Here is a 12,750-nt window from a genome sequence, read left to right on the forward strand (position 1 = left end):
GGGAGTCGTGATGACTGCCTGGGAAGTGTGGCTGGGCCGCTGGGTGAGGGAGCCGCAGGCCTGTGGGCCTGTGATTCTCCAGGCCTGTCCTGCGCCTCCCACCAGAGCTGCCCAGCTCCATCCCCCTCCCTCCTGCTGGTTTCTATTTCTGTCTCTCTCTCCTCCTCCATGGCCTCAGGGGGCCCCTAGCTGGTTGGAAGCCTTCTTCCTTCTTCCCCAGGATCTGCAGGGACCCCTGCAATGGCTTTGGCACCCCCTCCACCAACTTCCACTACCTGTCCACAAGCCTGTGTCTCACCGGGAGGCTCCTCTCCCCACACCTTCCTTCAGGCTCACAGCCAACCCCTTCTGTACTTAGGCTCTTGGGTGGAGACCAGACAGTGACCTGAGTGGTTCTCAGTCTGCTCTGGAGACCCATGCTCAGCTAACTAAGCCGTGCCCCCCCCCACCCCCCAACTTCAGACACCAGAGCAAGGGCATGTGGCAGTGAGGGGCAGACCCCAGGGTGTTTACCGGCTTCCTTGCTGCTGCGCTTAGGGGGCTTGGGCGAGCGACTTTAAGGGTGTCCGCTTGAGAACCCTGTCTACAAAATGGGACCAAAGATGTTTCCTTCACAGAGTTGTCTGGCCTCAGAGATGAGCTGTGCTTAACACAATGCCTGTCTGTGAAAGAACAGTCGCTCGCGGCTCAGCTGCTCACGCTCAGCCGCTCAGCCGGGCCAGGCTGCTCTGGGAAGGCAGCTGGCCTACCTTTTTAAACCCCACTTGGCGACCTTAGGTATCACAAGCCTCACCTGTAAAGTGGGATAACAGGTCTGATGGCCTAGGGCGGTTGTGAGGATTAAATATTTTAAGTGCTTGGCACATAGTAAGCACTCACTAAATGTTAGCTCTTATCATTTTATTTTTATTATTTCCCACCTGGTAAGTCTCTCCGAGGAGAGGAGCCGGTCTGCAAGTCTCCCTGGGCCCAGGCGGCGGCCTCCCTTCTCTCAGGAATCCTTACACCAGAATCTAGGTCGCCCTCCCCTCCCCCACCCAAACACACGGACACACACAGAGGTCAGCGGAGCGGCCTCGGACACAGAAAAAAGTTTAATTCTGCTGCGGCGGAGGGTCCCGGCTCCGGCAGGGAGGGGGATTTGGTTTTGGATTTGTTCATGTGGGGCTTCATTGGAGGAAAAAGGAAGGAGTCGGGGTGAGTCTGGTCCTTCCGGTGGGACCTGCCCGGGACAGTGTGTAGTGGGGAGAGGTAATCTCCAGAGACGGGGAGACTGGACGAAACACGGGAGGGCGACAGGGAAGACACGCTACAGAGGCAGGAGAGACGTGTAGGGAAGGACGGAGACGGAAGACACGACAGAGGGCGAGACAGGAACGAACGAGGGGACCAGGGAAAGGGGGACCCCCAAGCCGGACCCGACGGGACCGAAGAGGTGAATGGGGTGGGGTTGGGGGCTTTGGAGGCCGCCGCGGGACAGAATAGGATCTAGTCCAGCCAGATACAAGAAATGGGCCCCTCGCCCCTGCCCCGGGTCCCGGGCGGGGGGAGAGGGCTCGTGTCTCAGTGCTGCAGTGTCGGGGGGGCCCTGCCCCTCCCCGCGCTTCGCTGTGTAAGGCACCGGCTCCAGCGAGGTCCGCGAGCGCGCGAGGGGAGGGGCAGGAGTTCGTGGGGGAGGGGAGCCCGGCGCCGCCCCCTGCTCCTCTGGGCGCGGGAGGTGGCCGGCAGCCCCGCCCGCCCCGGGGAGAGGGGTGCGTCTCCCCGGGAGTCGGAGGTCTAGGCGGGCGTTGGCGCCCTTGAGTCCCGCCCGGCGTGCGGGCGCGTCCGGGCGGCTGGGCCTCGGTCCTCGGCACCCAGGCGTCCCGCCGCCGCCCGCGCTCACACGGTACTCTCCAGCATCCACTCGGTGCTGGTGAAGGCCAGGCGCGCCCTGGCGGAGCCCAGCCCCAGGTCTCCGTCCTCCCCGGCCGCGCCCCCTCCGGCCTCGTCCAGATGCGGCGTGGACCGGTGGCGCTTTGTCCGGCGGGCGCGGCGCGGGTAACTGTGGCTCTGGAAGAGCGCCCCGTAGTCCCCGTCGAAGGAATAGCGCTGCTGCGGCCGGGGCCGGGCCGAGGCCCCCCCAGGAACCAGGGCTAGAGTTGGGGGCGCGGAGGCTGGCGGCCCCAGGGCTCCGGAACGGCTCCTCCGAGGGCCGGACGCCGCCCGAGGCTCCTCCCCGGAGGTCTCCTCCGACGGCAGCAGGCACAGCGAGGTGGCCGAGCCGCCCAGGGAGCGTCCAAGGGCCGCCTCCGGCCCCGCAGAGGCCATTTCGGCCGCCGTGCCCTTGCCCTGGACGGCCACCGCCGCAGCGGCCGGCGACACCACCTCTCGCAGCGCCTCGTAGCGGTCCGGCGCGGGGGCCGGCGCCCCGGCCCCGTTGGTCTGCGAGCACACGTGGCTGACCCGCGGGGGCGAGCGGGAGGCGCCCTTGACGCGCCGGGCGTCGCCGTCGCCGTAGACCTTGTAGCGGATCATGAGCAGAACGATGAAGACGAGGACCGAAGCGACTATGACGCCCCCGATGGCGATGATCATGGTGCCGCCCAGGAAGTGGGCCCTCAGAGGACGGCAGGGCGCCGGGTCCCCCGCGGTGGTGAACTGCACGCAGCCCACCACTCGCGTGGCCGGCAGCGCGGTCGCCCCGTCGTCGTACACGGCCAGCACGCACAGGTCGTAGGCGCGGCCCGCCGCCAGGTCGTTCACCAGGAAGGTCTGGCTGGTGGATGGGATCATCCTGCGGGAGGGGCGCAGGGGCGGGGTTAGCTCCACTCGGAGACGCGGCCCTGCCCTCGCGTGTCCTGGGCGCCAACTCAACTGTGTTCCCACCGTTATCTCGCCCCCTAGCGGACAGCCGCGGACATGCACGCGGCCATTCCTACCCTCAGGGCCCTGGCTTCACACGACACCCCTCTTCCGTGTGCCCCCCTCCAGACCCACCTCCTGCCTTTCCCATCACTTACTAGAACGTCTGCATTCACGTTCCCTAGGGGCTTTTATGCCCTTAAGGGACGTCCCCCAGCAGGGGACGCCTAGGTTCATGCTGTCTGCTACGTGCACTTCCGCCCATTTCAGGACGCAACACACCGCACCCCCGTAGACCCAGCCCCTCACGCCAGTGGGCACAGGTGAACGCCCCCACCCCGCCTTAGGTCTGCTGGGACGATGGATGTGCTCCCGGTTCTGTCGTACGGCCTTGCCCTTACAAAGTGGCAGCCAAGACACAGATGGTCCCCTCATCTGCTTGCTGCACCTTTGGGTGAATGCCTCTCCTTGCTGCAGCTGCCTTCCGGAGTGATTTCTAAGCCCCTGGACTACAAAACCCCACCCACTGTGGGGTCATGGCTAAAGGCCACTCCCCTCCTGGGGGGGCCACTCCCCTCTTGGGGGGGGGCTGGTAGCATCACAGCCACACCCCCATAAGGACCTGCTGGAGGTTCCCCAACTGCTCCCAGGTCCATGTCTACTCTATGTCCTGCTCCTTGTCCAGACATCAGAGGCCACCAATCCACATGCGCGCCCTACCCTAGGCTGCCTGAAATCATACCTCCAGGTCAGTCTCCGTCATTGAGCCATGCAACTGTAGCCAGGCTAGCGGTCCTCTTCTTGCTAGAGGTCCCTGGGCTCACTGAGGGGCAGTGGCGACTGTGGTTCAACTGACCATGTCTGGAAGCCAGACAGCTTGACTTTGAGCTTCTCTTCTCTGTTTGCTAGCTCTGTGACCTTCGGTAAGTTTCCTAACCTCTCTGTGCCTCCTTTCCCCTCACAGGGGAAGATTAAGGCCCCCTGCATCACAGAGCTGTGGAGTAGGGATGCGTTACCCAAAGGCTGGCGTTTACTACTTCATTATCAGCTTGTAGTGCGCCCAGTGCAGCCTGGCTGGGACTAACATGCTCCTGCTGCTTGAACTGCCACTCCACCCCCCCACCCCCTGGTGTGTAAGATCATCCCCACCAGGCCCAGCGCTCCTCTGTGGGCACATCCCTTCTACGTTGGCTGTGTGCAGCCCTAGCTAACCTGGGGCTGCCATTTCCACACGGGTGAGCATGCCCAGCACTCCAGCGCACACGCTCTGCTCTTCTGCCAAGCTCTTAGTGGGTCACCAGAGGCAAGGACTGCCTCATCGTCAGCTTGGGGCGTGCAGCAGGAGCCCCGCCTCCTAGAGGGCACACCCTCCTCCCTACAGGCCTCTGAGCTCCCAGAAGCCTCACCTTCCCTCCCACCAGGCCACCTTCTGGTCCTGAAGCCCACCTCCAAGAGCCACCGTCCAACCAAAGCGGTCACTTACAGCCCCACCCCCTCGTAAAGGCCCACCTACCTCTGACTACCCCCCCAGCCCCCCACACCAGAGCACTGCCACCCACCCACCCATCCCACCCTAGGCACACTCTTCCTCCCAGCTTCCCTTTGAGAAAGCCTAGGCTTCCTCTTGCTCCCTCCCCCTAATAACCAGTTGCTAGGGATCCCCCTTTTCAAGGACAGAGGCTGGCTCCTTAAGAAAGCTCCAGCCCATGTGTCTCTCATTGGCTGCAGGCCCCAGGCAAGAGACAGAGCAGCCTTCTGGTTGGATGTCCCCTCCGCCCCGTGGCAGCAGTGAGGAGTTAACCCCTGCAGCGCCACAGCTCAGGAGGTGCAGTGGGGGATGGAGGAAGGGAAGAGACTGGGGGCTGTTGCCAGCAGACAGTACCTGAGCCTCAGCATCTGAGGCTCTCAGGCCCTCCCCAACATGTAGTCGCCCAGGGTTAGAGAGAGAAGGAAAGACAGAAACAGGTGGAAAGTCACTGAACCCAAGAGTTATCTCTAGAAGCATCTTAACCATGTCCCCTCATCCCTGCCAGGCCAACAGTAGGTGCTAATGTGTGGGTGTTCAGTCTAAAAGGGGGCAGGATTAGGGGTTTGAGGGTAAAGAACTGCAGTCCTGTTTCTGCCATTTTCTGTGACCTTGAGCGAGACTTCCCCCACTGAACCTCAGTTTCCTTGTCTGTAAAATGGGAGGGAGGAGGACTGTTGTTGCTTCATAGCGGAGTTGGGAAGAGCTAGTGAGGGGGGCACCCTTGGGAGTACCTTGGGAGGGTTTTTGTTTGGTTCACGTGTTCGCCATGATTTCGCAAGGCTAGGCCACTGTCTCATCTAGCGCAGAAGGTTAGGGCCCAGCCTGGACTCAGGCACGCTGCTGAGCATGGAAATGAGAAGAAAATGAGGCTGACAAAGACTAGGCCGAAGAGCGGCAGGTTCTCCTCCAGAGGGACAGAGGGACGCGCCTCCCGTGTGCCCGCCTGTGGTCAAGGGCACGCGGGAAACGGGGCGATGGAGGCCAAGAGGCAGGTTCTTTCAGGTCTGAGAGACCCCAAGAACTGGGATTCCCTGCAGGTAGGGAAATGGCTCCGCCCTCTCTGGCACCCCAAGTGAAGTCACGCACAGGCGTAAGCATTCAGCAGGTGCTCCATGGTGAGCAGGCAGGGGGCAGAGCCAGGGGGCAGGACCATTTGTCAAGCGCCCCCCAGTGCCGGGTGTGCGGCTGTGAGCCACACTCCAGAAGCGACTGCAGTGAACCAGGAGCTCAAGGCCACGGTCATAACTCAGCAGTAACCACCTGCCTGCCCGTGCTGGGCTGCGCGCTCCCTGAGGACAGGGCTGTCGGGGTCTCCTGGGCCCGTGTGCAGCTCAGCACCTGCTCACAGCAGCCCGGTGAGGGCAGTAGAGGGAAGGTAGCTGCGGAGATGGGGGGGCCGTGGAGATGGTGGGAGGGGCGTTCAATGTCTGGCTACCCCAGACCACTCTGCCACGACCTACATTTCCGCCTCTTTTCTGTCTTGTGTCTGTAATGTACCCAGTGGGTTGATACAGTAGGCCGGCAACTTATTTATAAGTATAACTGCACTGTAAATATATGCACGTTTCCCGCCCCAGATGTCAAACAGACCAGACACACAGTCGGACACCTCCAGCCGCGGCGAGGTAGACCAGGAGCCCCGGGACAGCTCATCCTGTCGGGCTCATGATGGCCCCCAGCACCAAGGAGGTGCTCCCGGAAGGAGAGACGGGACGCAACAGTGAGAGAAACGGGCCAGGAGGGGACCGGGCAAGGGAGGGCAGGAGACGCTGGTCTGCAGGCCCCGAGAGCCCCAGTGCGCCCCGGGAGCAGACAGCGGGAGGGCCCTGGCTCGGAGCAGGGCCTGGCCCACAGCACCCACCTGTAGACGAGGGAGTCGTCCGAGGAGCTGTTGTACTGCACCTGGTACATGCGGATGCCGGGCACCGGCCTCTGGGCCGGCCAGCGGATGAGCACGGAGTTCGACGTGAGCTCGGCCGCCACGAGCCGGCGCTCGGCGGCCGATTCGTTGGCACCGGGTCGGCCCGGGGTGGCGATGTCAGAGGAGCCGGGCTCGGTCAGCGGCGGCGGGGCGGCCGGCGGGGGCGCCATGAGCGGCAGCGGCACCACGCACACTTCCACGGGGGCGGTGGCCTCCCCGGCGGCATTAGAGGCGATGCAGGTGAAGGTGCCGCTGTCCCGCAGGGTGGTGATGGTCACCTCCAGCGTCCCGTCCCCCCGGACCCGGGTCCGGCTGGAGTTCCCCAGCAGCCGCCCATCCGGTGCCACCCAGTGCACCACCGGCTCGGGGTCCCCCACGGCGCGGCATCGCAGGCTGACCGCCTGGCCCTCCACCACCAGGGCCCGGCCGCCCGCCTGCCGCGTGATGAGCGGGGGCTCGCACAGGAACTCCTCCTCGGGGATGGACCAGAAGTAGCGGTCCGTGAGGTGCTCGGGCGTGGCGCACGTCTCCAGGTCGTCTTCCCTGGTCAGCCGCCGCAGCCAGAGCAGCTCGCAGTTGCAGTGCAGGGGGTTGCCGCCGAAGCTGACCGTGAGCGGCGTGGGGGGCTTGGGCCCGGGGCCTTGGGACCTCAGGAAGAGCCCGTCGGGGGGCAGTTTATGGAGGCGGTTGGAGGTCATGTCCAGGCGAACCAGTTTGTGGAGCTGCACGAAGGTGCCTTCGGCGATGTGGTCTATGAGATTGTGATCCAGCGTGAGGGTGTTCAAGTTCACCATCTGGCCCACCGCCTCCCACGGCAGGGCCTCCAGGTTGTTGTAGGACAGATCCAGGTCCTCCACGGTGGACAGGAAGGCGTCAAAGGCGGCCGACTCCACCCGGCGGATCTGGTTGTTGCCGAGAATCAGGTGGCGGAGGTTGCCCAAGCCCCGCAGCTGGTCCCCACGCACCTCGGCCAGGCGGTTGCTGTCCAGGTGCAGGGCCCGGAGCGCGCGGAGGTCGGCAAAGGCGCCGGCCGCCACCTGGCCGATGGTGTTGCGGGAGAGGGTGAGGTGCACCAAGCTGGTCATGTTGGCGAAGTCCCGGCGGCGGACGGCCGCGATGAAGTTGTCGGTGAGCCGCAGCTCCACCACGCGCCGGTCGATGGCCGGCGGCACAAAGAGCAGGCCGGTCTTGGCACACAGCATGGTCAGCGTGGGTGCCACATTCTGGCAGATGCAGCGGCCGGGGCAGGGCTGGCCGCGAGATGCCCCGGCCCAGAGAAGCAGCAGGAAGAGCGGGGCGGCGGGCGGCGGCGAGAGGAGCGCGCAGGAGGAGGAGCCGGGAGCCATGATGCTGTGAGCAGGCGGGGCCGGCGGGGTGTGAGGTCTGCAAGGGAAGGAGACCGGTCACCCAGAGGAGGGCCGGGGTGTCCGGCGGGCAGCCTGGCCCAGCCAGACCCCGCCCTTCCCAACCACCTAGTCCTGCAGGGCGGTGACAGCTGCCCTGTCACCAGCTGGCAGGTGCACGTTGTCAATGACCTGTTTCCTCCCGGTTGGTAAATGAGCAGTCCCACCCCAATGCCCCCCCTTTAGACCTCTCCTGGCCTCGCCCACAACAACCCAGCGCAGTGACATCCGACCCAGTCTGAGCCTTTCAGTACCCAAAAATATGTTTGCTGCCTACAGGTGAAGGCATGGATTTGAAGCCACAGTCCCCCCAAAAATAAAAATAAAAAATAAAGCCATACTCCCTGGGTGCAACCTCCAGCTCTGACACTTACTAGCTGTGTGACCTCGAGCAAGTGTCTGAACCTCTCTGAATCTCGGTTTCTTCATCTGTAAAATGGAGATAAAAGCAGGCCTTACTTCCGTGAGAATTACTTGGACGAATGAGCATGGTGTCCTGAGAACACTGCCTGGCTTCAGTCAATACATGTTAGTCACTGTCATCATCTATCCAATATATGCTGGGCACAGAAATGTGTGATTAAGAGCAGAGGCTTTGAATCAGACAGACTCAGGGTCACGCCCTGACTCCCCCACTTGCTGGTTCTGTGGCCTTAAACCAATTCCCTGATTTGTCAAAATGGGATGATAGCTGCATCATCTTCATCGGTTACAAGGGTGCAGTGGGGCCACTCAACACAGGACCCAGCACACAGCAAGCACTGATAATGTTAAGGGTAACCCCCCCACCCCACCCCCACACACACACCTTGGGCGCAGGAGCTGGAAGATGGGAGAAAACACTTTGGTCTCCCTCTTGTCTTGGGAGGGCCTCTGAGCCAAGTTTCATCCTAGGCCCTGCTGAGCACCCAAGCAAGAGGCAGACTTTTGTGCTCACTTCAGTGGTTACACAAGGCCCCATGCGTGCCCACACACACACACACACACACACACACACACACACTCAGGCTCTGTGCTCCAGGCAGAACCTTCCGTTGGGGATTCCCCCTGCGGCGGCTGCAGCCCACGACATGTCAGCTCCCATCACAACACAGGGTGGGTGGGGGGTGAACAGAAAAGGATGGGAAGGGGGCATCCCTCGAAAACTGTTCTCACCCACCCCACCCCACCCCACCTTGTACCCCACTCCCTGTAGGAGCATCTCCCATTAATCTGCAGTTTGGGGCTGTGGCCTGATGTGGCCTTCACCCTTCAGTTGCTGGAAGGGGGATCAAGAGACCTGGAGAGAGGGGTGCAGAGACAGGGAGACACAAGGGGATAAAGAGGAGGGAGAGAAGATGGACTGGCAGAAAAGGGAGGTTCAAAGACAGACAGACACTAAAGAAGGCCTCCCTGCTGGCGCATCAGGTTAAGGCGCAGCACCAGGAAGCTGTCCGTAGCCACTGCAGCACGAGTTCGATCCCCGGCCTGGGCGTGACCCACAGGGTGGGACCTCTCCTGTCTGCCTGCTGCTCCCCTCAACAGTGGATTTCAGTAGCTCTGCCTGTTGTGCTCCCCACTCTGGTGAATCCTCTCACCCCCGCCCCGCATCTCTGGCCTACACCCCAGTTCTTGTATGCATAAATAAAAAAGAGAGACTAAAGAGAAGTCTGAAAGAAAGGCAACGAGAATAAAAGCAAAGAAAGAAGAGACATACAGGAAAGAGATGGACAGAGATGGAGCAGGGACGAGAGCTGGGAGAGACACAGAAAAAGCACAAGACCATGGAGTGACGGAGCCGAAATGAGTGACAGCAGGCCGGAAGGTCCCCTGCACCAAGGGGTGCCCTGCACACACATTTTCCTTCTGCTCCCTCAAGCATGTGCTCTGGACTGGACGGAAAGGCCTGGCCTGGGAGATGGAACTCCTGAGTTCAGAGGCCCCACGCTGCACCTGCTTGACTGGGGGGTCTCTAGGGCTTGAAACCCCAATCTGTGAACCAGAAGTGCAGGGCTTTGCCTCCCACAGCTGGAGTAGAGCTCCAGCTAGAAGAAGAAGAATAGCAAGGGAGCATGTCAACTCATCGAGAAGCAATGAAAAGAGGAGAACATCTGGACAGCATGGCCAGCTGCACCCCAGAGCCTAGCCAAGGGTCTGTGATCAAGGGCTGCACCAGCTTGGGCCTCCGTGTGCTCGCCTGTAAGGTAAGGAGCACGCCCACCTCACAGGGTTGTTGGGGGTTAAGTGAGCGAATGCCCCGTACTGCATGCGGAACGGTTCCTGACAGAGGAGACACGGAGGAGTGTCAGCTTACCGTGATGATGATGATCATCATCGTGATGCTTATTAATTTATGTTTCCTCTGGCTCTCAGGGCCGGCCGTCAGGAAGTTGTCCCGCACGCATGCGCACTCACACACAACACGGTAAGTCATGTCCGTCCATGGCACTCTTCATGCGGGGTCATCTCACATGAGGAGGAAATGACTTTGTCCTGGCCCATCAAGGTGCCTAACGACCACCCACCTGAGAGGTGACGTCTCCAGGTGCCACCGGGCCAGCCTCCCACGCCCGGGCTCTGCCACCAGTCTGTGCCCAAACATTATGCCCTGTCACCACCGAGCCCTTCCAGCACTGAGCCCCTCATGACCCTGCAGAAGCCTATCGGGGTGGGGCTCCCAGCCTCCCACTGGTCAGAGCAAGCCCAGCTTTCTCCCCACCCTGACAGGCCACACTCACCTCTCTTTAGGGAGTCAGGGCCTGGGCCAGTACCTGCAAGGGAACAAAATGACCCTGTTAGTATCCTTCTAGCTTCTCTCCAGAGACCTGCCTCAGAGACTGTCTCAGCCTAGGAAGGCCCTGGAGTGGTCACCCCTCAGCCCTCTTGCTACAGACTCCCCACTGTCTCAGCAGGACCGAGGAAGTCAGCCCTGGAAATTGGGGAGACTGGGCCTCATGACTGTTTACCCTCCCCAAACAAGACTCCAGGACTTGCCCTGTGGGTCTCCGGAAGCCAGGGCCCCCAGGCCCTCCTCATCCCGGAGTCTGGGACCTCACCCTACGAACTCCCTCAAACTGCAGAGTCCCAGTCTTTAGTCCCTTCCTGTCTCAAGAGCCAGGAATGTGGCCCCTCAGCCCCTTCCTCCTTCAGATCCAGAACTCTAGCTTCACAGCCACCCCCTTTCAGAGTTCACACTCCAGTCCCTCAGTCCCAAAGACCAGAAACAGGAGGCCAGAAGTTCCCATCTTCCCCATCACACTCTCGTCACACCCACCAACGTGGACACACCCAGACCCACATGGGCCCACAACCCAGCTCTACATCTGGGTCTCCACGGACACACCAACTGTCCCCCACACACCCGCCCCGCAACTCCGGGCCCTGGATGGGGCAACATTTGTGTCCACGGACCCCAAGCTGGACCCAGCACAGCACAGGTCCTGTCTCCTGAGCCCCCCTCCTGACAGGCCAGAAGCGGGGTCAGCCTGCCACCAGGGACATGGGCACACGTGTGTGGGGCACCCCGCACACGCATGTTTGCACCCACACACAACAGATGTACGAAGGCACTGCCCAGACGTGAAGACCGAAGTTTAGGAGAACACACAACACAGACACACAACTCAGACGGAACATCCCCTCCAGGTTAACACACACAACCACACCAGTACAACTTGACTTCCCTTGCACACTCATACACACCACCGAGAAACCCATGCACCCCCTGGTACACCCAGGTACACACTCCTATAACAGGTGTATCCTGGCATGCTCACCAACACCAGGGGCACACACACACAACCTGCTCACTTGCACAATAAAGATACACAGGGGAGGGCTCTTAGGTGCCCACACACACTCATGCAACTTCACATCCCCCATGATGCACGGACAGCGACAGATGCCCAAGTGCCACTAGCCGTTCCACACTCCACTCAGGGCCACAAGGGTGCAGACACTCACAAGGCCGAGGCACACTCAGACACACAGGTACAGCGAGATCCACCTTTGCACAGCTACTCCAAGATGTTCACTCATAGTAGACACATGTTCACACAACAGCCCTGAGGTTTACACACTTACAGAGACATACAAAATGTTGTAGCACAGTAGCACAGTCAACAGATAGGCAGTTTCACACACACAATCAGGGACATAAAAATCCCTCCCAGCCCTGAGGCACCTTCACCCCACCTACCCACCTACCACCTTCCCGAACATCCCCCACCCCCACCCCCACCCCCAAAGCCAGGGCACCAGCCAGGACCAGAGGTCAGAGTTCAGCAGGTCGAATCTCGGAGGGCTGAGGGCCAGTCCTCGGGCACCATTCCCAGCGATCCTCCCAACGGCAGCCCAAAGGTCCTCCCACCTGGCCATCTGGAAGGAGGCACTCTGGCCCCATCTGCGGGAGATCTGGTCAGTGGGGGCACTGGGGTGGGTGGGTGGGGAAAGGCCGGGTCCGCATCCCTCCCTTTGGGGCCATCTGTCCACCCTCGGCCTCTCATCCCTCCATCTGTCCACCTACCCGCTGCCCATCCCCCCCACCCAGTCACCGGGAAGGGGAAGACATGGCCGTCTCCCCCAAGGACCGCTGAGGACCCCCCCAGTTGACATGGACTGGGGAGCAGCAAACTACCCTCTCCTTAGCGGCGCAGAGGCCTGGACCCACAAGGTGGGGAGCCCCAGCCCCCAGCCGGGAACTGAGGTGGACAAACGGACACACACCCTGGGAGATGTACGAGCCGCAGACACACACATAAATGGACACCCGAGCGGGCACACCCGGCTACACAGACCCTCGGATGGCCAGCCAGCCCGGACACCCACACCCAGCCAGCGCAGCTAGCCGGCGCGCACACTCGCTGGGGGGCACCAACCTGGGCACACAACCCACGCACACACCTGCACACAGCCCCTCCGATGGGCGCGCGACAGCCCCCAGACACACAGCCGGAGGGGCAGCCACTCGAGGGGACACACACGGCCAGCCGGACACAGCACCTCCGCTCGACACCCCGCACACACCCGGATGGCCACACAAGCGGGGCGCCGCACACGCCGGCGCCGGGCACACACAG

The 12,750-nt window shown here is 61.8% G+C and overlaps 1 protein-coding gene across 3 annotated transcripts; it reads right to left on the minus strand.

Moving 5' to 3' along the window:
• Positions 1–1,075: 1,075 nt before the first annotated feature.
• LRFN1 (leucine rich repeat and fibronectin type III domain containing 1) lies at positions 1,076–12,672 on the minus strand. 3 transcript variants are annotated; one of them, XM_012730760.1, is made up of 6 exons: positions 12,398–12,424; positions 11,940–12,074; positions 10,411–10,443; positions 8,068–8,122; positions 6,231–7,673; positions 1,076–2,773 (listed from the first exon to the last, which is right to left on the minus strand). In XM_012730760.1, the coding sequence occupies exons 5-6, from the start codon at positions 7,634–7,636 to the stop codon at positions 1,879–1,881; spliced, it is 2,301 nt and encodes a 766-aa protein (XP_012586214.1). In that variant the 5' UTR covers positions 7,637–7,673; positions 8,068–8,122; positions 10,411–10,443; positions 11,940–12,074; positions 12,398–12,424; the 3' UTR covers positions 1,076–1,878. The 3 variants fall into 3 exon arrangements, with proteins under 3 accessions (XP_012586214.1, XP_004690669.1, XP_012586213.1); XM_004690612.2 differs by lacking the exons at positions 11,940–12,074; positions 12,398–12,424 and adding an exon at positions 12,575–12,672; XM_012730759.1 differs by lacking the exons at positions 11,940–12,074; positions 12,398–12,424 and adding an exon at positions 11,084–11,843.
• Between the last annotated feature and the right edge of the window lie 78 nt (positions 12,673–12,750).

Source organism: Condylura cristata, unplaced genomic scaffold (assembly GCF_000260355.1).
Source record: "Condylura cristata isolate star-nosed mole 26May11 unplaced genomic scaffold, ConCri1.0 scaffold00028, whole genome shotgun sequence".
NCBI classification, from domain to species: Eukaryota; Metazoa; Chordata; class Mammalia; order Eulipotyphla; family Talpidae; genus Condylura; species Condylura cristata.

Excerpts from the sequence above, each read along its gene's own strand:
- LRFN1 (XM_004690612.2), bottom strand. The coding sequence starts at position 7,636 with ATGGCTCCCGGCTCCTCCTCCTGCGCGCTCCTCTCGCCGCCGCCCGCC. Across the intron at positions 2,774-6,230 it reads GACGACTCCCTCGTCTACAG|GATGATCCCATCCACCAGCC; the intron begins GTGGGTGCTGTG and ends CCCCTCCCGCAG.